Source organism: Passer domesticus, chromosome 19, assembly GCF_036417665.1.
Source record: "Passer domesticus isolate bPasDom1 chromosome 19, bPasDom1.hap1, whole genome shotgun sequence".
Taxonomy (NCBI): domain Eukaryota; kingdom Metazoa; phylum Chordata; class Aves; order Passeriformes; family Passeridae; genus Passer; species Passer domesticus.
The window spans coordinates 5,823,852-5,845,803 of record NC_087492.1 but is presented as its reverse complement, the minus strand read 5'-3'; the positions used below and the strand labels follow the sequence as shown (position 1 = coordinate 5,845,803).

General features: G+C 50.8%; 3 protein-coding genes, 1 long non-coding RNA gene and 1 other non-coding gene across 8 annotated transcripts in view; 1 reads left to right on the top strand and 4 right to left on the bottom strand.

Moving 5' to 3' along the window:
- The window catches only part of AP2B1 (adaptor related protein complex 2 subunit beta 1), a 74,680-nt gene extending 72,132 nt beyond the window's left edge, over positions 1 to 2,548 (bottom strand). For 2 of the 3 annotated variants that reach the window (XM_064394422.1, XM_064394425.1), the window contains exon 1: positions 2,361 to 2,497. The gene's annotated coding sequence lies outside the window, so the exon portion shown is untranslated. Of the gene's footprint in view, positions 1 to 2,360 lie in introns of all 3 variants that reach the window. The other variant, XM_064394424.1, reaches the window with a different exon arrangement.
- On the top strand, positions 2,539 to 6,223 carry PEX12 (peroxisomal biogenesis factor 12). The gene is made up of 3 exons (XM_064394445.1): positions 2,539 to 2,801; positions 3,152 to 3,696; positions 4,354 to 6,223. Exons 1-3 carry the CDS (start codon positions 2,676 to 2,678, stop codon positions 4,751 to 4,753), a joined length of 1,071 nt encoding a protein of 356 aa, XP_064250515.1. The 5' UTR covers positions 2,539 to 2,675; the 3' UTR covers positions 4,754 to 6,223.
- Positions 5,828 to 8,587, bottom strand: LOC135283538 (uncharacterized). Of its 2 annotated transcripts, XR_010349255.1 has the most exons (3): positions 8,154 to 8,521; positions 7,040 to 7,398; positions 5,828 to 5,946 (listed from the first exon to the last, which is right to left on the bottom strand). It is a non-coding gene; the product is annotated as an uncharacterized LOC135283538 (long non-coding RNA). The 2 variants fall into 2 exon arrangements; XR_010349254.1 differs by lacking the exon at positions 5,828 to 5,946 and having other exon boundaries at positions 6,990 to 7,398; positions 8,154 to 8,587.
- LOC135283955 (Z30 small nucleolar RNA) lies at positions 7,853 to 7,950 on the bottom strand. Its single transcript, XR_010349537.1, has one exon. It is a non-coding gene; the product is annotated as a Z30 small nucleolar RNA (small nucleolar RNA).
- Positions 8,588 to 9,865: 1,278 nt separating the features above from the next.
- UNC45B (unc-45 myosin chaperone B) lies at positions 9,866 to 19,620 on the bottom strand. The gene is made up of 19 exons (XM_064394426.1): positions 19,459 to 19,620; positions 19,151 to 19,187; positions 18,711 to 18,886; positions 18,067 to 18,156; positions 17,454 to 17,621; positions 17,061 to 17,229; positions 16,609 to 16,779; positions 15,585 to 15,756; positions 15,050 to 15,350; positions 14,785 to 14,879; positions 14,005 to 14,146; positions 13,471 to 13,611; positions 13,161 to 13,288; positions 12,681 to 12,747; positions 12,243 to 12,356; positions 12,044 to 12,159; positions 11,599 to 11,716; positions 11,343 to 11,498; positions 9,866 to 10,657 (listed from the first exon to the last, which is right to left on the bottom strand). Exons 1-19 carry the CDS (start codon positions 19,618 to 19,620, stop codon positions 10,391 to 10,393), a joined length of 2,790 nt encoding a protein of 929 aa, XP_064250496.1. The 3' UTR covers positions 9,866 to 10,390.
- Positions 19,621 to 21,952: the final 2,332 nt, after the last annotated feature.

The window sequence follows — 21,952 nt, the reverse complement described above, 5'->3', positions numbered from 1 at the left end:
AGTTGCTGCCTGCCCTGTGCCTGCCTGGTTTCCACCTCATGCAATTAGGCTGAATTACTGGGTTTGGTTTGATTTCCCTCCCTTTCTGCTCCTGCCAAGCCTGGAGACAGCTCTGGGAACACATTCCTCGTGCAGAGGAGGTTTCACCTCTTTCCAAAACAGAGGCTGGCTTGGGAAAGCCACAATGAGTGCAATTTTTCCAGCAGAAATCTCACACCCCTCCTGAAAGCAGAGGCTGCTGTGGAGCTTGTTTTGTAATTAAAATCAGAGTCTGTGTTCAGCTGCAACATTATTGCTGACAGAGTCCTTTGGGTTTGAGCTCAGCTTAAAAGGAAGACTTAAAATGTTTTTCTCTGCCAGAGTGTTTGGCCCAGTGCCAGGCAAAAAGCACTGAACGTGGCCTCGATGTTCTTTGTTTGCATTATGTGGGGATTTGTCATCCAGGGTCACATCTCAGCTGAGCCACTCTAATACAGCTTTAACTGGGGCCAGAGCAGCAGATTAGAGAAAAAATGGAGGGGGGGGGGGAAAAAACCCAACCCAAACACTGCAAACATCAGCCCAGTTAAATAAAGCCACACACAGAGAGGAAGGAACCCTGCTGGATTTCAGAGATGGTCATTAAACCCCAAGTGCAGCAGATTTTGTTGTTTTTCTCCTTTCAGATATTGTTGTTTTTCTCCTTTCATATAGCTGGAAACATGAAAAATCCTGGAAGCACTCAGGGCCAAGCACAGCTCATGCCTTTCCTGCCTCCTTGGATGGATGTGAAAGAGCTGCCTTAGGTCCATAACCAAACAACCAACCTGCCCCACTGCACGTGCAGCACAGGATAAAGCTGCTTTTGTCACCAGCACACAGATTGCTGCTGGGTGTGTGGCAGAGCTTGCTTTGCACCCTGCTCAGAGACAGCCTGCCAGCAGCACTGGGTATTATCTCATCACTAACAATCTCAGCATGCTTTACAGCAAATGGAAGCAGATATTTAAAACACTGCTGTTTGTGTGACTGCAGAAAATGCCAGCTCCTTGTACACCAATCCAAACCCAGGAGAGCCAAGGTAAATTTTCAGAAGAAAAATCCACTTTAGACTGGGCCCTCCTCACTACTGTTCTGTGCCCAGCCCTTGCTGAGATGGAAACAGGTAAGAGATGTTCAAAGCTGACAGCAAAAGCTCCTCCTGATCCACCCCCAGCAAATGAGAAGAGATGAGGGAGGAATGGCTCCAGAAAGCTCCAGCCATGCCCAATGCTACCAAGAGTGGCTTGACATTCCAATGCAGACTGAACCAAAGCAGGATCAGCCTCCTCAGCCCAAACCCACACAGAAAACCTGACCAGCACCTGCCTGACCCCACACACGACTCCAGCCAGCCTGACCTGCCCCCAGCACTGATCCCACATGGGAGGGAGGCAGGTTTAAGGGCCTTGGGATTAAGGCAAGCTCCTGGGCATTGACACCATCAATCCCTAAATCTCTCAAGTGATCCCTGGTTTAACTCCAGTGGAAGTGGTGCCACCCATGTTTCCTGGAAAGCCTCTCAAGGAGCTGTGTGACAGCCCAAGCGTGGCCCAGGGCCCCTGGAGAGGCAGGAAGATAAACAGAACAATGGAAAGTGCATGGCAGAGGGAGGGCTGTGCCTGCAGCCCTGCACTTGTGCTGGCACAAGGATTTTGTTCCCATCCTGGGGACCAAACAGCCCCTTGGTGGTCCCCACTCCCTGGAGCCCCATCCCAGCTTGGCTGCCAGCCCCTCCCACAGCTCCAGCAGGACTCCCAGCACCCCCCCACACTCCAGCCTGGCATCCCAGTACCCCCTCAAGCCCCCAGATCTCTCCCAGCACCCCCCAGCCACAGGAGCATTCCCCGCAAATCCCAGTTCCCCTCCCCAGCACTCCCAGCCCTTATCCCTGCCTGCTCCCACCCCTATCCCAGTATCTTGCTGTGCTCATTCCCAGCCCAGTGTCTCCTTCCAGGCCCCACTCCTCACCCTCAGCCCCCGATCTCCTCTGCAGACACCTGCCCAGTCCTCCCAGTGGCTCCCATCCTCGTCCAGTCCATCACCAGAGCCCCTCCCAGTGCCTCCCCAGCGGCTCTCCCATCCCATTCCAGTTCCCCCTCCCAGTACCCCCCCCACCCTGTCCCAGGTGTCCCTCCCAGTGCCCCTCACCCCTCCCAGTGTCCCTCCCCACCCCGTACCAGTCCCCCCCCCCCGGTCTCCCCCCGCTATCCCCTCCCATCATCCCCCAGCCCCTCCCCGAGCAGTTTCTCTCCCCGCCCTCTCCCAGTTCCCCCCAGCACCTCACACCTCCTCCCAGCACCCCTCCCCTCACCAACGTCCCCCCCCAGCAGTGCCCGTACCCGCCGTGCCGCGGTGCCCCGCCGCTGCCCTCGCTCCCGGCGGAGCCGCTCCCCGCGCCCTCAGCCCCGGCGCCGCTCACGGACCGGACTCACCGCTGCGGGGGCGCCGGCGGAACCGGAAGCGGAGGGGCCGGGCGGACTCGCGAGCAGCGAGATCAAACCCTCCCCCGCCCAGAGCGGCCGCGCCCCGCCACCATAGAGCGGCGGCAGCGGGCGGAGCGCAGGCGGCCCGCGCTTCCGGGGGGGCGGGGCGGAGCGGCGCTCGGCGGGGCGGCGCCGAGGCGCCCCCTGGCGGCGGGGCGGAGTGGCGGTGTCATGGCGGAGGTGGGCGCTCACCTCACGGCCGCGCCGGCCGGCGAGGAGCGGCCGTCCGTGTTCGAGGCGGTGGCCCAGGACAGCCTGATGGGCGCCGTGAAACCCGCCCTGCAGCACCTGGTCAAGGTGAGGGCGGTGAAGGGAGGGGAGGGGGGCGGAGTGTAACTCCGGCCGCACTCGCAGCAGCGGGTCGTGAGCCGCCTGGCTTGTGTTGGGGATTAGAGCCGTCGCTTATAGCTGCTGTGATTTATAATTTAGCCTTTACTCCGCTTTCAGGTCCTTCCCTGTGAGGGTGGGGGGGCCCTGGCACAGGCTGTGGTTGCCCCATCCCTGAGAGTGTTCAAATCCAGGCTGGGGCAGCCTGGGATAGTGCAAGGTGGAACCTCATCATCTTTAATGATCTTTAATGATCTTTTAATGCTCCTTCCAACCCAAACCGCTCTGATTCCTCCTGTTTTGTGTCCCTTTTGCAACAGGTGCTTGCCGAGTCCAATCCTGCCCGCTATGGCTTCCTCTGGCAGTGGTTTGATGAGATCTACGTCGTTCTGGATTTGCTGCTCCAGCAGCACTACCTGGCCAGGTGCAGCGCCTCCTTCTCTGAGAACTTCTATAGCATGAAGAGGGTCCCCATGGGAGGTGGCAGACAGCAACCTCTGGCCACAGCTGGCCTGCCAAAGAGGCAGCACTGGAAATCTCTGCTCCTGCTGGTTCTTGTTCCTTACCTGAAAGGGAAGCTGGAGAAACTGGTGTCCAGCCTGAGAGAAGAGGATGAATACTCCATCCACCCTCCCTCATCATCCTGGAAGCGCTTCTACAGAGCCTTTCTAGCTGCCTACCCCTATGTAAACATGACCTGGGAGGGCTGGTTTCTTATCCAGCAGCTGTGCTACATCCTGGGCAAGGCTGAGCATCATTCCCCCATGCTGAAGCTGGCTGGTGTCCGCCTGGTCAGGCTGACTGCAGAGGATATCCAGGCCCTGGAGAAGAAATGGGCTGAAAGCACCTCAAGCCAAGCACACAGGTATGGCAGAGCCTGGCTCAGGTGTTGCCCTCCAGGGTGTGTAAATTTAGAGGTGATGCTGCAAGTAAAAGTGCCCTGTTCTCTAAAAATTCAAGATGAAAGTTCACACTGACAAAATGTGCTCCAAAAGGGTGTGTGTATTGTGAGTGAAAATAAGGAAACCAGTAGCGGGGATTAGCTTGAAATGATTCTGTGGTGATAAAATTTCAGAGTTTGGGGGTGTTTTTTGCCATGCAAGCCTTCATTCTCTTCAGTCTTCCCCTATACTTTTCCAGCAAAGGAGGGGCAGCAGTTGCAGTGATGTTCTGAAAAGATTGAAACTTATTTCTTTGATTTTCCTAAGCAGCAGCTAGTCATGGGCACACTGAATACCCTGTGAAATGGTGACCTGGAGTGAAACACTCTGTGGTCCAGGATCCTTTAATCCAAATTCTTCTGATTTAGACTTCTGAAAAAAAAAACAAAACCAGGATTTGGATCTTCCTTAAAATAAAAACAGAATCTGAAACATCCTAGTAAGTGCAAGCATGGTTCACACTGACCAACTAACTTAGCGTTAAGGAGCTGTGTGAAGCAGTCACTCCCCAGGTGCTTTTCCCCGTGGTTTCCAGGTGGATAAATGTGCAGTAACCATCTCTCCTGCTCTCTCTGCTGCAGCTTTTCCTCTCGAGTGCAGTCAGCCCTGAGGAGAGCTCTGGGTGGCATCGCCCTCTCGCTGTCCACCGGCCTGTCCGTCAGCGTCTTCTTCCTCCAGTTCCTGGACTGGTGGTACTCCTCGGAAAACCAGGAGACCATCAAGTCCCTGACGGCCCTCCCCACGCCCCCACCCCCTGTGCACCTGGAGCAGGAGCCCAGCCCAGCTCTCCTGCCCAGCCTGAAGACCGTGTGCCCTCTGTGCCGCAAGGTCCGCGTGAATGCCACGGCCCTGGCCACCTCCGGCTTCGTGTTCTGCTACCGCTGCGCCCACGCCTACGTGAAGGCTCACCAGCGCTGCCCAGTCACGGGCTATGCCACAGAGCTGCAGCACCTGGTCAAACTCTACTCCCCCGAGAGCTGAAAGGGCTCCCAGCAGCTCTTTGTACATGCCATGGAGGCTTCAGGCTGCCACAGCTCCTCGGTGAGCTCTGCGGCGCCTTTGAACTCGGGGGTTCCTCAGCTTTGCTGCCTTTGCACGTTCTGGCAATGCTCTGCCCTTTGTTGATGAGCTGTTCAAACATCCTGGCAGCTGCAGAGGTATCACACAGCCCCAGCCTGTCAGCCAGCACAGAAATGCCTTAAAAGACCAGCTGAAAGGGAGGAAACATTAATTTGGGTAAGAGGAATGCAGATGTGAGGATCAAAGACCAGCACTGGTGCTGTGTGAGGGCATGAGCCAGCAAATTAAAGAGGTAGGGAAATTCTCTAGGCAGGTTTTTCTTCCCTGGGCAGCTTCCCAGTCCCTTGTGCTGCCCAGGGTGAGCTCTGGCTTTGTCAGAGATGGAGAGAGGCTTAAACCTCTGCTCTTCACCTTGGAATTGAAAACATCACCCTCCTAATTCCCATCAACAGTTCTAAATTAAGACTTTTAACTCTTTAAAGGAACAAGATAGACAAGAGGAATGTGACATTTTCTGCACAAGAGAGAAAATTACAAACCAGATTAAAAGAAACTGCCAACTGATGAGAGTGGTTTATTGTCAAATAAGTCTTTGCATTCATTATTATCTGCTTTTATAAAGCGAAATTCTTTCTTGATTGAGAACCTAATTTAATTCTTTTCTGGTTATTGGAAAAACAGTTTGCTCCTCTGGGGGCTCTATTTACATACAAGAGACAAGACTAAAGCTGCTTTCATCTTTGCATGTGATGGTAGTGGATGTAAGATTAGCATTTTGTAGGCTGAGAACCTTTCATGTCTGAGCATTACAATGCAATTATTCCAGTCCCAGCCATGTAGCACATTCATATCAGAACAAAACATCCTTCCACTGAACAGAGGAGGAAAGAAAAGCTGTGTGACATGGCTGGCTCTTGCTTGACACCTGATTTTTCAGGATGGAAGGTTGTTTTCCTGACTCTAGGGAGCAGCAGTGCTCCAGTTATCACAGTGACTGCTTAGAGAATACAAGAGCAAACTTTCTGCACAAAGTCCAGACCCCACTCTGGTCTTTCCAGATTCTTCTAACATTTAATCCACTGAACCAGGCATCTCATTTTCCCTCCACTTTAGCTCTGCTTCAGAAGATAAAAACCTCCAATATCCTCCTTCACCTGTAAGCAAGAGAGTAAGGTTATTGAATAATGTGGGAAAATGCAGTAATTTGAATCTTCCCCAAACACCTAATAAAGATTTGTTCCTGATGCTTTATTATCTCTGTACACCTCCCTGGCCCTTCTACCTGTGCCACTATGGAATAATGATAAAAACTGTCTCATTTCTCTCTTCTCCAGTAGCAATGGGGTCCATGAAGATACTCCTCTTCCTTTAGAGAGCCAGTAAGAACACACACATCTTACTGGAAGACAAATCACATCCAAGGGAGATTTTCTGAGGTTCCAAATCACTTCTTATTTTTTGCTAATGTCCTGGTGACTCCAGTGCAACAGCTGATTTAAATAAGCATTTGACTGAAGATTGCTTTTCAGGATAGGTTTATTTTCCTTTAATCCTTCCTATACTTTCCAAGTTATCTGCTGCTCAGGGAGAAGCTGGGCAGGCGTGGAACACTCACCCCCAGCACTGCAGGGCTCTTGGGGGGGTTCATCCTCCCTCTAATGCAGGATTCACTAACACACAACACTTACCTGACCCCACACTGCTCCAGGGCCTCTCCAGCTCCTTCTCCCAGGACTAATGCCTGTTCCTCTCCCCAAAATGCCCAGCAGATGCTCACCTGCCAGGCCCTGGCTGCTTTCCACTCCTGCACAACCCCCTGTCCCTGCCAAACTCGGGTTTGGCCAACTCCAGGACCTGCACAGAACCACCCACACTGAAGCCTCCCAGTTCTGAGCAGCTGTAATTACTCTTTTACACAATAAATTGTCCTGTAAAGCTTAGCTGAGTGACAAGCATCAAACCCACCATGGTGCCAGGCTCAGCAGTTAGCTGGCAGATTTTGTGTGTTCCTGGAGATGGCTGCAGGATGTCAACTTGGATTTGACTCCTTTGAAACCTCCTCATTAATACTCATTTGTCATGTATCTTGCTCTAAAACTAAGCTACAAAACCAATTTGGGTCACAGAAGAATTCCAATTTATCTTCTTTTTAACTGTATTCTTAAAACCACATTGGGCTAAAGATTGACAAGAGCAGTTTTTTCAGGGAGCACCAACTTTATTAGACTAACCTTTGGACTTACATACCAATTTGTGATTTCTACAGAATCATGTACCACATACACCCTCAGGGTGCTTTGGTGTTGCTCAATACAATTTCACCAACATGAACAGCAGCACTGGAGTTGTTCAGTATCCACTGCCAGGACTTGACTTGCAAGTCTTTTAAAAATTCTTTGGTGAATCTAAGGCACATTCACAGCTCATCTAGGCAGTGTTCAAAAATCAGAGCATGAAGCAACTGAGTTTTTGTTATTTCCTCCACAGAAACAAAGTGGCTTTTCCTGTTAAGGGAAAACCAATGAAACATTCTCCTAGGTATATTCCTCATTGATGCTTCCTTCTCCACAGGGACAGAGAAATCAATACAAAGATGTCATCAGGATCTGGAAAAGAATGAAAAAACTGAATTAGAGAATAGCTGCATCTTTTTTTCCTGGGCCCTTCCCTCAACCCCAAAGGGGTTACACTTCATGGAGAGTGTTCAAAAAATACTCCTGGCTCCCTGCTGGCAAGCACTAAATGAGAATGCAGCTGAATGAACTGCTAATGAGCTTCTACAGGACAGACAACTCAAGAGTCTGCATTGCACTTACAGAGGAGACACAGTGGCAGAGTAGCTGGATTTTGTGATCCATGGGACACACAGGAGATAAACCCACATCCCCCCCTCACTGCAAGCTCACACAATGCTGCAGCAACGAGTATTTGGGTTACTTTTCAAATCAAGGCTTTTTCTGCCGTTAAATTGCTAAAAATTCTCAGTATTTTTTTTTTTTAGGGTGCATCGAAGTTTCAAGAACAGCAAAGCTGTTCCCTGCAGACGAGCTTAGCCTGAAGTAGCTCAGAGAGAAGATTAAGTGATCATGCCCTGGTCAGAGCCGAGACACGGAGTCTGGGCAATACCAGTTCAGACTATACTTCGCTCATCATTGCTTCTGGGCAAATCTGTTTGCCTCCAGTGAGGAGCTCGCTCCCCAGCCAGGGCCTGGAGGTTTCCTCCTCCCTAGGAGGGTGAAGCACGTGGAGCAGGGAGCACAGGGACGGAGGTGACATTCCTTCTACAGCCGAGCAGAAGCTGGGTCACAGACCGGCATTCCAAGGTCAGCAGAGCAAACCCAAGAGGAAAAACGTGTCATACCTACAAACGCTGCTGCAGTCAGCGCCTCTCCGAGGCTCCGGAGGTCTGTTTGCATCCCTCCCTTCCCTCATGCCACACACGCTTACACTCTTCCCATCTCCTTCCCTGTATCCTCCCCACCAGGTCCCTGCAGCTCTTCAGCCCCAGTTCCTCTGCCGTGCCCCATCCAACATCCCCAGAGCTCCCAGAAATCCTCCCCGCGCCTCAGGAAACCCTAAACTTGGGCTGTTTTCACACTCCTCAACCAGCCCCCAGAGCCGCTTCCGCGTCCCCTCACCCTCCCTGTCCCCATCCCCGCACGCTCCGAGCCCTCAGCTGCCCCTCCGCGGTCCCGGACCCTCGATATCCCGTGTTCCCCGTTATCCCGTGTCCCCGGTGTCCCGTGTCCCCCGGTATCCCGGACCCCCGGTATCCCGGATCCCCGGTGTCCCGTGTCCCCGGTCCCGCACCCCTCACGCCGCTCCACTCCCGCAGGCCCGGCCGCACCGGGACAGAGCCGCCCTCTTCGCCCCGCCCCTCCGCTGGTAACAACCAATCACAGCGCGCGGTTCTACCGGTGGCAGCCAATAGGAAGGCGCGTTAGAGGAGCTGGGGGCGGTGCGAGCGTTTCCCGCCCTGAGGGAGCCTGAGGGGGCCTGAGGGGGAGGGTGGTCCCGATAGTGTAAAACTCGTGTTCCGCCCGTGTTTAGCTAAAAGAAATGCCAATAAATGGCTTTTACAGAAGTTATTTCCCCACTCAACTCCAGCAACAGTCAGTTAGTAGAACGCGGTTGCTCCAAAGAGAAGCTTTAGTGGGAGAAGGGAATCTTTGCCTTTCGATACCAATGGCATTTTGTCTTGGCGTCAGAGATGCTGGTTAGGTAAACATGCACAGAGGTAATGTAAAGTACTTTCGAAAGCCAGGTTCAAAAGCCCTAAAAACGGGTATCCAAAATTGAAGGATGGTAGAAAACAAACCATATTTCCCACCTCAGAATGTGGTTCCCTCGATTTGGAACAATGGCCTGATATCCCCCAAAAGTGACTATAAAGCAGCAGCGATTTAACTGAAAGTTATTGCATTCATTCAATACAGCTGGAATCACCCTCCAAATAAACTTGCCTTCAGGATATCAAACCTATTAATTAAAATTTTCACTCTTTTCCAAATTCAGGACATCAGAGACAACTTTCATTTCTTTTTTTCCCCCTTAACACACAAGAGAAAACTATGCTAATGGTTCCTTTTTTTTTTTCCAAAATTTCAACATTTCATCATGCTATGCCTATTGTGAACATCACTAATATTTAGTATTATCAGAAATATTTTAATGTGGTTGAATTAATATTTAAATTATTATTGAGTAAGATTATATTTATTACATGCTTAGGGACTTTTCCCCAGGAACCAAACCAACAGTCTGTGATTTTTGTGTTGTCCACAGCCTGCATTAATAACCTGTGCTTGAATGAAAATATTTATGTAATGAAGTTTAATGTGTGATGACTGGTGGATTGCTTCTCATTCTGCTTTTTTCATAAATGGGATATTTTCAACATTCCTGTGCCTTGGTGTGACACCTTTGTGACTCTGCTGCATTTGGGAGCACTGGATGGTTTGCAAGGAGTGAGAATTCAACCTGTGTTACCAATTACTCCACTTTTCCAGGTGTGATGCAAGACTTGCCTTAAATTCTCCTTTTACTTAATAAAATCAGAACAGGAATTCCACATGGAACAAAATAGTGAATTTATTAAGAGTTCACCCACCATCCTCACACTTTGGCACACAGCTTCCAATAAATGAACAAAAAGGCACACAGCTAAAATCCTATTTTCTGACTACAGAATAGAAGGCACCTAACCCTCCCTGTTCCACCATTGCTGGGAATTCCAGAAGTACCAGGAGCTGGAAGTGGATGCAGAACCAATTTTAGCTTTGTTGAGTTTCCTTCCAACAGCCTCCTGACACGTCTCCAACACAAGTGACTCTTTTAGAGCTGAAGCTTTCATCATTATCAGCTGAATGGGGGCAGAGAAAGGATTTACACCATCTGGGAATTACTCAGATGGACACGTCCCAAATTTCCCAGGCAAATTCCCTCCTTTTCCTCATACAGTTTATGATCCTCCAAAGCTGTCCCCAAACTGTTCAGTGCCTTGACAATGGCACAAGATTCTCCTCACGGCTCTCACTTTTCCATATTTCTCCATTTTTTCCCCCCACACTCAGCCTTTTTTTGGTGCTTTTCATTCCCTCACGCCTGCGAGAGAGGTTTGATCAGCTCGTAATCCATGCACTTGGTGAGGCAATCTCGTGCCACACTGATGATGTGCTGCTTCTTGGGGTGATCCTCCTGCTTCCCGACGTACGTCAGGATCTCCAGGAGCTCTGACTCCACCATCTTCTTTGCCAGCTCCTTGTCAGAGCTGATTAAGTTGAAAGCAATGACCAGTCCTCGGTGCTGGATCTCCATGTTGTCATGCAGGCAGAGCCTCTGCAGGATTTCAAGCCACTGGGTGGTCTGCAAGGGAAAGAGAGATCATTGGTACTGATCTGAAGAATTTCTCAACCAAAAGCATGACTTTGGCTTCCCTCAGCAGAAGGAAGAGCAGCACTCATGTCACTTGTGGTTATTTCATTTTTTTTGACTAAGGAAACCTGACTCCAAACATTTTAACCCAATTTTTCTTACACCTAAGTCAGAATCTTCCACAGCAGTGGGACAACATGGAACATTTTTCATATTCAGTCTGCTGCATAATCTCTGTGAAAAGAATCTGACCAGAGTCTAGACACAGCTGAGATGACCAGGACACTCCCCCACCCCAACATCTTGAGCTTCTCTGTTGGCTTGATTAATAATTTTATCTTAATGAGCTCCAGAGTCCAATCATGTGTGCAACAAAATAGAGTTCAGGAGTTCTCAACCACAGCTCTTCAGACACTCAGCCATGCAGGCTCTGGATTCTCAGGGCCTAGAGATCTGTGCAGGGAAGGGACATCTTTGGGATCTCCAAAGCTCTTCTCATTTCTGGTGTAACAAGGTTTGGATTTCAGGTTATTTATCAAAGGTCCCAGCTTCTCTAGGTTTCTCAGTATTGAACTAGTAAACTGCATTTTCCTTTGGAGAGACTTCCTCACGTCTGAGCCAGGACCCTTGCAGGGTACATCCCACACACTGCCCACAGCCAGAGTTATGGCCTCACCACTTGAGTCATCTTCGAGCAGAGCTTCTTTTGTGCTGCTGTAAGCATGGCCAGGGCTCCTGCTGCTGCAACCTGAACCTTCTCATCATCCTCACCACACAGCAACACCACCAACTTCAGCCGGTCGTTGCCATCAGCCACAAACCGCTCCTGAACCTGAAAAACCCAGAGATACCCAGAGGCAGCACAGTTAGGGACAGCTCCTCACAGGAGCAGGGGCATGCAGTGAGCTTGGACATGCCCAGGGGGATTTTACCTCCTTGTTCACCACCAAGTTGCACATGCACTCAGTGGCCGCCTGTCGAAGTTGGTCGTGGTTCTCAAACATGTAGTTTTCGATATCTGGCAGGGCCTTCTCTTTGACTATCTTCAACCTGTGGCAAAGAGCAGTAAAAACCCCACATTATAGGTCAAGCAGTCATCAACTTATCAAATATTAGCTGCAGGGAAGGCCTTGAAACAAATCAGTGTCTGGAGCTCGTGATGTGGTTCATTCCCTGTTTAATGCAGACGAAGTTCATGTCTTTGCTGTTTCTAGAGGAAAATATGCCACTCTCCTTTTCCTATCTCATCAGTCTTTTAGCTGTGAGACCTTTGTAGCTCTGCCAAAGGTAGCTCAAACTGTCCAGTCTTCACAGTCCAACAAGTAACTCAAATTCACTCCTGGGGAAGAAGGAAGGTTAAAAAGCAGTAAAGCTCACCTAAGTTTATCACTTCTTCCTGAAAAGTTTGTGAGACCTAAGAGAGCCTCGTAGTTCTGGAGGCCATCTCTCTCTGTGTTCAGCAGGCTGACAAGGGGCCTCACCACCTCGTACACCTGGAAGAGAAGGCCTGTATTAGCAGTTTTCATTTGCTAAAGGAAGTATCAATGCTTTTGTTTTTATTATTTTTTAAGCTTACCCTCTCCCCTGGGAATGCAATGTCTGGATTGGAGATAGCAGCAATTTTTGCCAGAGCATGAGAAGCCTTTATCTTGCCAACGTCTGTGCCTTCCACAGCCAGAGGTATCAGGGCCTGGAGACACACAGGAAAAAGCATTCAGTGTGCTGAGAAGATTTACAAGACTGCCTCAACAGACTAAAGCAAGTTAAAAATATCCCACAGCCCTCTGTGATGTTTTGCTTTTGTTATTAAATAGGCACCACCAGAGCTTGTAGCTCACACAGTCACTCCAAGAACATCACTTCTTTGGAGCCTTGCAGAGGTGGGACTGCAGTGTCAGTACGGCCCCAGGGGGACAGCTTGTGCTCTTCTGTCACTGTCCCTCACGGGAGAGCACCCCAGGCTCCCAGCAGACATTAACAGCACATCAGGAACTGTGAACATGAAAGTAATCACCTTCCCGCCACCTTGAGCGACAATGGTCCCGCGGTCCTTGGGGTCTTCACACAAGGCAAGAAACACCCTGCAGGGGCACAGAACACTCAGTGAAACAGCCACGGGGGACAGCAGCAGCCGACAGCCCTCATGGAAGGGGGCTGAGGTTTTGCAGGAGTGCCAGAGCCACCAGGTAAATTCCAGGTGCTTAACCACATGCACACTGCACTCTATGAGGAAGCAACAAATGGCAGAGGAAGAAGTTTTCAGATCTGTAAAATGAACTCTATTCCAGCCAGAACCAATACAGACAACTCAAAAATGCATTCCAGCAAGACAGCTTGAAGGTCAGAACATGAATTTTTATGACACCTCTGAACAAAAACTTTGCTTTTAAATCTTTGCTTCACACGCTCCCCCCCAGGCAGAATGCCCCACCCCAGGTGTCCATCCCCATGGCACAGGGGCTGCCCAGCACTCCCAGAACTGCAGGGAAGGCACCTGGCAATGAGCTCCTTGGTCTGGTCAGTCAAAATGGCACTGTCAGCCTTCACCATGCAGGCCAAGGCAGAGACAACCCCAGCCTTCAGCAACCGCTTCACCCGCTTCACCACAAAATCCTTCTTGTCCTGAGGAGGAAACATTGGGAAAGGGTTAGCGCTTAGCAGCTGCCATTCTGCCATCCAGCCACCTAACAGCCAAGCCTGGTTGGAGAACAAGCAACTTGAGTCTGTGAGACCTGAAGTCTGTGACAATTGGATACACCCAAGAAAGCCTTTCTGAACAGCATCTCCAGCTGGACACAACCCACCTTTGGATGCTCCTCAGGCACGTGCTGCTTGGAGAATTTTGCCAGCTGCACCAGCTCTGGGACCAGCTCCTTGGTGTCATAGCTGTTGGTACAGTTCACCAGCGCAGAAGCCACAGAATACAAGATTGTTTTGTCACTTGCCTACACAGGAAAATAAAGCTTGTGTGAGGGCACAGCAGGGAAACAGATCCCTTTGGACTGCCTTGATGGTGTTTTCACTAGTGGAAATGTTCTTAGCTTTATCCCCATCAAAGTTTTCATGGTCAAACAAGATGCTGGACATCATCAGGTGCTGTCAACACCTCGGTGCCTTTGGTTTTCATGAAGTTGCTGACAGTGAAGGTAGGAGCAACCTCCCTCAGTCTAGGGAGAAGAGCAGGATGGTGGCAGCCCTGAGATGTCTCTGGGGCACAGGCAAAACTGAGGTTCTGCTGAACCAGAGGTGAGGGCTTGGGGTCACAGCTCCTTCTGACTGGAGAGCTGGGAGAACTTGATGCTACCAGAGGAATGAGGGAACAAGGAAAGGAGATGGACCTTGGCTAAATCAAACATAGCTTTCAGGGCTGGCTCATCTTCAACAAAGTCATCTTTCACATCTGCATCGAGGGTGAGGTAGGAGAGCCCTTCCACAGCCCACTTCCTGGTGCGGGCATCAATGCTGGTGTTGCACAACCACCTGGAAGAGAGAAAAACACTCTCATTTCTATCTCGGGAGCCAGAACTAACTTATGTGGAAAAACATGGAGGAAAAACAGATACTGAGGCCCAAATATCTCCTCAGGTTCTGCTGCAGCTCCTCAGACTGGGGATCCTTCCCCTTGAGACATGACCTTCCTCCCATGGCCCAACCTGTGGGATCTAAATGCTGCAGCAAATGACAGACCAGGACAGCTACTCAGCACTGCTTTGCCTTTTCCATCCCACAAAACATGAGATGCCTGCAGGAATGACCACCCATTCAGTCACTTCCTAACTTGATCCCACCTCCTTGGTTACTCCACATGGCAAATTCACCTTCAGAGGGGACTTGTGAATATTCAAGATAAGCATTAATTAGGCTGTGCCACCCTGGCAAAGAGGGAAGCAGCAGACCTGGTGTCTCCCATGGGCAGTGAGGGAGGGAGAAGGCTCCTCTGGATATTGAGGCAGGAGGAGCACATGGAGCTCCACGTCCCAGTGCAATGGCTCTGGGGGCACTGTCAGCTGGCAGGCAGCACAGGAAATGAAGGCAATGTGGGCAGGATCTCGTGGGAGAGGAACATATTGTGCTTTGCAAAGATTGGGATAACTGAAGGAAGAAGTGAAGTCACTCACTTTCGGCACTGCTTGGCTAACTTCTCAGTGGAGCCCTCAGCAAACTGCCGCAGGCCGTAGTCCGTGCCTCCTGCTGAGCCCAGCTTGCAGAGACCCTGAGGAGGACAAAAAGGATGTACCAGTGAGAAAGGCTCATTAATCCCCTTGTGTCACTGCCCCAAAACAGCCTAAGCCCATCTCTCATCCCCAGAACCTCCCTCCTCTCCTAAGTCTGGGATTAAGCTGCCGAGAGTGGCAGGCAATAGAGCTGGGGCTGCATCCTTACCACCAGAGCTCGGATTTTGATCTTCTCATTCTTGGTCTTCTTGTAGATCTCCTTCAGGAGTGTCACCCCGTTGGTGATGATGAAGGTGGCTCGGCTCAGTTTGGTGGAAGCGTGGATGAGGGCTTCCACAGCCACCAGCTGGTCAATCTCCCTCTCGGACCCACACAGGGCAACCATCATCTCCATCACTCCTTTCATGCCAAGCAGCTTGTTGCCCAAGTCAAAGGGCCCTTGCAGAACACCAGACACAATCTGGACAGCGTGGAGTGTCTTATCCATGTCTTGTGGGTCGATTTTGCTCCTGCATGGGATTGAGAGAGTAGAGTATTGAACAGTAGTGGGGAGGGGATATCCTCCCTCAGCCGTGCTGCTGAATCACACTGGATATTTGGGAGTGCAAATTCCTGCAAAGCTGTGATCCAGCAGCATCTCAAGCAAGTCATAATCTCCCAGAGCCCCAGCTGACTTCAGGTGCCTGATCTGACCCTCAAGAAGCCCTGCTGCTGCCCTCTGGGCCAGCCCAGCCCTGACTCACTTGATGTACTCCTCGCAGATCAGCCGGTAGTTGTCCCGCTCCGGGTCGCAGCGCAGGTCATCGTAGAGCTTATTTAGGAGGACAGAGGCAGTCAGCTGGGTGTTCTCTGTCAGTGGCAGGCAGTCAGGCATCTCAGGAATCTGGCCCACCACTTTCAGTATCATTTTTAAGCCTGGAAACGATAGAGTGATATGGCTGTCAGAGGGGAGAGGGTCTGTGCAAAATTCAAGATACCATTAGTTACTTTCTTGCTGTGGAATAGGCAGCTTGGATGGTTTTACAATTATTTTGGAGCCTAATCACATTAGTCTTAAGCAAAAAAGACATTCAGATATTTACTGGGGAGGAGCTTCTGCTGGTGATATTACTGGGAGGTGATTCTGCAGGTTTGCAGCATCAGGCTTTTTTCCAGTTCTCAGAGTGAGATAAGCAGAACTGCATTAGGTCCCTGGCTGGATCTGTTATTTTTGTCAGGAGACATTAAACCTACTGACCTCCAAGGCTGGAGGCTCTGGTTGAGGAAAACCCAGCCACTTTCAGGTGATTCTGGATTACTTAACTCTCCTCTTGCTGATTTATTATTAAATAACTTCCATCAAAATGGTAACACACACATGCATTGGAAATAGTATAAAAACACACAGCACACATTTTCCTCACCCTCATCTAGTTTTACAATTGATCAATTTATGGGTTCACCAAGCTCAGTGGGTGCTCATCTCATCCTGTCTAAACCAGAAAGTTTATCCAAGCCAAATCCTCCTAACATTAGCAAATACATTGGAGAAACTAAGCAGAGGTATTAGGCAGTCCCTTAGAAACTCAAAAATTCTTGTTCTCCTACACAGTTGATTTTCTCTTAGTACTGTTCCCTGCTAATAAGTCTAACTTTGCTCCAGGCTTGCATGCACCAAAAAAGCCAGAGAGGATTTATTTTACAGGAAGGACCAATTCTATAGGTTTTCAGGCAAGGACACAGCTCCACATCTCCCAAATCAGAACAGGATGGAGGGCAAGGACTCACCATTGTCGATGACAAAGATGCTCCTGCTGTTGTCATGGTCTTTCAGGTCCTTCCTTGGTATGTTCTTGTTGAGGAGGTTGAGGGCTCGGTCTCGCCCTTGCCCAGACACTTTCTTACTGACCAGCATATCCAGCAAACGCATCGTGATCATCCTCAAATCCTTCTTGGTGTCTACACAGAAGCAAAACAGTAGCAGCCACTTACAAGAAGTTACCTCTGAAAGCATGTGAGCTCAGTCAAAACCATTGAAAGCCATTGTGTGGCTGGAACAGAAGTATTTAAGATATCCATGAGGAGAAGAGCTGCAGGGTGTCCTCCTGTACAGCTGAAGGGTAAAGTCCCCACTTCAGCACAGAACAAGGAATAAGGAGGAATGCCAGGAGCAGAGCCCTCCCCGCCGGGCCGCTCCTCCTGCAGGCAGAGGGAATGAAGAGCAGGTGATGTGCTGTTACCTAGCACCAGAGCCTCCTCCTTGCCGTGGTGCTCCTCCTTCCCCTGGCCCAGCAGGCAGTCGGTGATGGTCTGCAGGAGGTTGCAGACAGCCAGGGAGATTTCTTCATTGTCCACAGACATCCACATGCAAATGCTGTCGATGCCCAGGTAATGGAGAATGGCAGTGGCCTGGCCCCAGGAAGGAGAGAGCAGGACAGTGTTAGCAAAGGCCTTTCCTCCCTGTGTCCTCTCAGCTCAGCTAGGACAAAGAAATTATTTTCCTCAGTGAATCTTGAAGTCAGAATTTTAATCTTCTCTGACTGCCCACAAACAACACAAATTTCAATTTTCAATTTCCCTCTCCCCAGGTGCAAAAGGCAATGGCAGTGAAGGTCCAAGCTCCCTGTCCTTACCCGAGCCTTATGTCCTGTGCACATTCCTGAAAGTGTCCTCACGGCTGCCAGGATCAGCTCAGGATTTTTGGTTTCTATCAGCTGCAGCAGCAAGTTGACCCCATTATTCTGGAAAATCCTCTCAGCACCTGCTTCCTCCCTTCCCAGGACTATGAGGTTGTTTGCAGCCTAGGAGGGAGGCAGAAGAACCAGGGGTCAGTGGCACAGCCCAGCCTCCAGAACATCCCCATGCAGCTCTGGGAGATCCTGGTGGGAACCATCTCCTGACAGATGCAGCAGATCAGCTCAGACCCCACCAGACAGTTGATCCAGATGCATTTATGGATCAGCTTAGCTCTGCCCAAGAAGAGTGGGTCACTGCTTGGAAAGAACATCTGGAGGGTGGCAGGACCTGAGCAGAAGTCCAGGCTGACCCCACCTTTGGTATTTTGGGAGGCTGGGCCACCTTCCCTCAGCACAGGGGTGATTTTCCCTCTCTCTGAGTGCAGTTCACCTTCCAGCTCCTTTCTTCATCCTCCATCCAGGGGAGGTGGGGAAGGGAACACAGGGCTCTGCTCCCTGGAGCAGCTCTGACATCAAACAGCCATTTTGCCAAGTCCAGGGCAGTTCTCACCTTTTCTCGCTTTTCTTTGTCACTGTTCTCATCCAGCAGGATCTCAAACATCTTCTGCACCCTCGAGTCTGTGGAGAACTGAATGCGCAGCTGGGCCAAGAGAGAGCACAGAGCATCAGGAGGAGAAAATTGAGGAGCACATTTCCTTTTTTGCTTCAAGAATAGTCCCTCCCCTCAAACAACAGGCAGCTTAAACTGAATAACAGGAGATAGAATTTCTCAGCAATCAGCATCCATTACCAATCTCATGGGCACAGGCAGAGCCAGCTCTAAACCTTGATTTCTGAGACTTCACAGGAGGTAGTGGTGCAAGGATTTCTCCACAGCACCCCTGTAAAGGTAACTGTAGCAATGTGGCAACTGCCAGACCCAGCCCAAAGCTGGTCCAGACCCGTGCCAAGACATTTCCGAGACACTCAGGACCAGGCCAGCCTCAGGAGGAAGCTACCACACTTTTTAATTTAACCAATCAACCCAACCCTCAGATTTACACACATCAAGTATGAACTTCCAGTCAATGGAGCCTATTTATCCCCCTGTATTGCCACGAGTTTCCAGTACCACCAACAATCCATTGATGTAACCCACAGCAAGGATTTCCCACCCCTGGTCTGTGAATCCAGCACTGTTCCCCTGGCATTTACCTTCTCCTGGATGTTGGCCCCCAGTCTCCTCAGGGTCTCCTGGAAGTTTTTGTTGCGGGGTTCAAGGGTGGCGCATTTCTGAGCATCTTTGAATGCTTGGTCTAACTTGCCCAGTTTTTCCAGGGCTTGGCTGCGCCGGTACAAGGCTTTGATATCCGAAGCATTGATGTCAATAGCTGGGAAAGGGATCCAAAACAGCAGGCATCAGAGCTTGCTGCTTGGAAATGGCCTGTGCAAACTGTGATTTGCTTTGTTATTAGCATCAGGCAGTGCTTGATTAGCACTGATTGCACCAGCACAACAAATTGGAACATCACTTGAACGTTCAGGAATTCCCTTGTGGCCTCAGCACTTGGCTGTTAGTGGACATCATGGATTAAGGCCAGAGTGTCCCAAAAGCAGATGTGAGAGCAGGCTGAGCAAGTGTATCCACTCCTTACCTCTAGATGCATCCGAGGCTGCCTTGGCATATTCCTCCTGTTAAACCAGAAAGGAGAGATTTGTTACCGTGGAATAGCAGGGCATGTCCCCATTGCTGATGGACATTGGGACCTCTCTGTTCCCATTTCCCAGGGGGACACCCCAGTGAAGCTCCAGCACAAGCCCAGAACATTTCATTTCAGACCAGATGGAGACACCCTATTCAATAAATGGACAAACCACCCAGTCCACAGGCAGTGACTGCCCTTGGCTGTCCTCCTGCTCTTCCCCCCTTGAGCACTGCCCAGGTGAGGGGAGCTGTTCTCACCTTTTTGAGGAAACAGGCTGCCCTGTTCCTGTACAGCACCGCCTGCAGTGCCTTGTCCTTGTTGAGCTTTATGGCTTGAGTGTAGCTTTGAAGGGCTTTCTCGTAGTCACTGGCCTGAAAATATTTATTGCCCTCCTCTTTCAGCTGAATGGGATCCTCCATCTGGAGAGCTTGAAGGAAAAACATCAATTTGTGTCCCATTTTCAACTGCCTGGGTCGCCTGCCTACTCCCCCAAGCTGAGTTCCACCATGAGACTGACATATAATTAACACACATTAATAAAAGCAGCTTACCCGGCCAGAGAGTTTTGAAAATGAAGACCTAAATTGCTCTTCAAGGCTGTGACTTCTCAGAAGCTTTTCCCACCAATGTGGACCCTTAGGAGTCAGTAAAAAAAAAAAAGGAAAAAAGAAAAACAACAAAAAAAGGAATTAAAGAAATCTCCAGCACTACAGAGCCACTACTTTCCGTGTGGCTCAGGAAAGAGCTCACTTCCCACTCCAAGTTTGGGCAGGACCTGGCAGCTCCTGCTGCCTGTCAGCGTCACCTGTCACCACAGCCTGTCCCCTCCTTGTCCCCTCCTGCTTTATACGCCTGGGGAGGGCCAGGAGCCAGGGCCAGCTCGGGGGGCACCTGGCTGCAGGCAGCAGCCCCCCTCTGCAGCAAGAGGGAATCCTCTCCCCCCTGCCAGGGCAAATCCCAGCTCCCCTCTGCCTGCAGAGCTGCAGAGGGTGTGGGGAGCAGGAAGGGGGAGGTTCATGCCAAAAAAGCCCACGGCTGGGATGGCTGACCCCTGTCACAGTGCTCAGACCCTTTTCCCTTTCTATTTAGGGAAGCATGAGACAGCTGAGCCTCGGGGACAAGTGGCCCCAGGCCAGCAGCTGCAGCAGTGCCCAGCACCTTCCAGAATTCCCTGGGATGGAAAGCTGACTGACACCCAGTTCTGCCTCCTCCTTCTTGCAGGGTGTTTGGGAGCCCATCCCACTGAAATCCCACCCCAGTCTGGTGCTGCCACCCGCCCCACACGTGGTCATTCAGCAACTCTGACCTGGGCTAACACAGAGGGCTGGAATGTACTGGATGTGCTGTGATGAGTGGCTCAATTTGAGTGGCACTCAAATTGAGAGACAGAGCAGCACTGAGCTCCAAGAGAACTGAGCCTTTCAACCCAGCAGTCACAATCAGGAATTCTGCTTTTTGATTTATCTCCCCCAAACACAGGCCTTGCCTTCCCCAGTGAACCTACCAGCATCCCAGCTATAAAGCAAAGCAGGGACTGGCAGGATGGGGAAGTTACTGGGGCTGACCAAGACATTGCCAGGAGCAAAAATATCATTGTCTTTAATTGTGTGATCTGTGTTGTGGCTTGTGGCTCTTATGCAGTAAGAATGAGCAACAGAATGTCCCTGTCCAGGGCTCCTGTTTTATCCACCCACCACCAGCAGCACTACCTGGTCCCTGGTATCTGGGCAGGAGGAGATTCCAAGTCAATTTGTAAATCTCTTCACAGCAAATCAACACCACAGCTGCAGGCAGCTCCATCAAGAGCAGCTCCCACATCTGTTGGAGAATAGGTCCAAGGCAGCAGGACAACAGCTGTGGAAAGTGCTAGATGCTGTCCCTGCCTTGGACAGACTCATTGCAGTGGCTTTTCCAGCATTCATTTGGATTAACACACCAGAAACTCCTTCCAACATGGCTTTAGGTACTGGGCAAGGCTCAGCTGGCTGAAATATCAATACTCGTTGGGTATAGCACTGCCTTTCTCACATCAGCCAGAGTACAGCTCCATTGTCACAAGCGCAGCACTGCAGTAACTGAGTTACAAAACCCAAAGGTGTTGGGAGCTGCTGCTGAGAGCTGAGGGCAGGGCAGGGCAGGCTCAGCAGCGAGTGCCGAGAGCCCTCTTCAGGCCTCGGCTGGAAAGAAAAACAATAATAATAACATAATAATAACAAATACCCCCCAAAAATAGCTTTCCCAGGAGAAGCCACCAAGGCAGATAAGAAGGGACACATATCTCCCAACACCTGCAGGGCAGCAGGGGCTGATGAGCCGGGACATAGCCAGGGGAGTGTCACAGATTGGCGTGGTCTGGGTGGGAAGGGACCTTAGCGCTCTGCTGATCCCGGCGAGCGGCCGGGGAAAGGGAACACCAGCGGGATGGGACAGGCGGGACGGGGATGGGGAACCCCAGCGGGATGGGATAACCGAGATGGGGAAGGGAACACCAGCGGGATGGGATAACCGAGATGGGGAAGGGAAACCCCAGCGGGATGGGATAACCGAGATGGGGAAGGGAAACCCCAGCGGGATGGGATAACCGAGATGGGGAAGGGAAACCCCAGCGGGATGGGATAACCGAGATGGGGAAGGGAACACCAGCGGGATGGGACAGGCGGGACGGGGATGGGGAACCCCAGCGGGATGGGATAACCGGGACGGGGATGGGAAACAGCAGCGGGATGGGACAGCCGGGACGGGGATGGGGAC

What these genes read in the sequence shown, in the direction of transcription:
- PEX12 (XM_064394445.1), top strand. Translation starts at nt 2,676, where the DNA reads ATGGCGGAGGTGGGCGCTCACCTCACGGCCGCGCCGGCCGGCGAGGAG. An exon ending in CCCTGCAGCACCTGGTCAAG is followed by an intron (nt 2,802 to 3,151) that starts GTGAGGGCGGTG and finishes CTTTTGCAACAG; the next exon opens with GTGCTTGCCGAGTCCAATCC. An exon ending in ACCTCAAGCCAAGCACACAG is followed by an intron (nt 3,697 to 4,353) that starts GTATGGCAGAGC and finishes TCTCTGCTGCAG; the next exon opens with CTTTTCCTCTCGAGTGCAGT.
- UNC45B (XM_064394426.1), bottom strand. Translation starts at nt 19,620, where the DNA reads ATGGAGGATCCCATTCAGCTGAAAGAGGAGGGCAATAAATATTTTCAG. An exon ending in GGGCCAACATCCAGGAGAAG is followed by an intron (nt 18,157 to 18,710) that starts GTAAATGCCAGG and finishes CTCTTGGCCCAG; the next exon opens with CTGCGCATTCAGTTCTCCAC. An exon ending in GGAAGAAGTGATAAACTTAG is followed by an intron (nt 11,717 to 12,043) that starts GTGAGCTTTACT and finishes TCTTTGCCACAG; the next exon opens with GTTGAAGATAGTCAAAGAGA.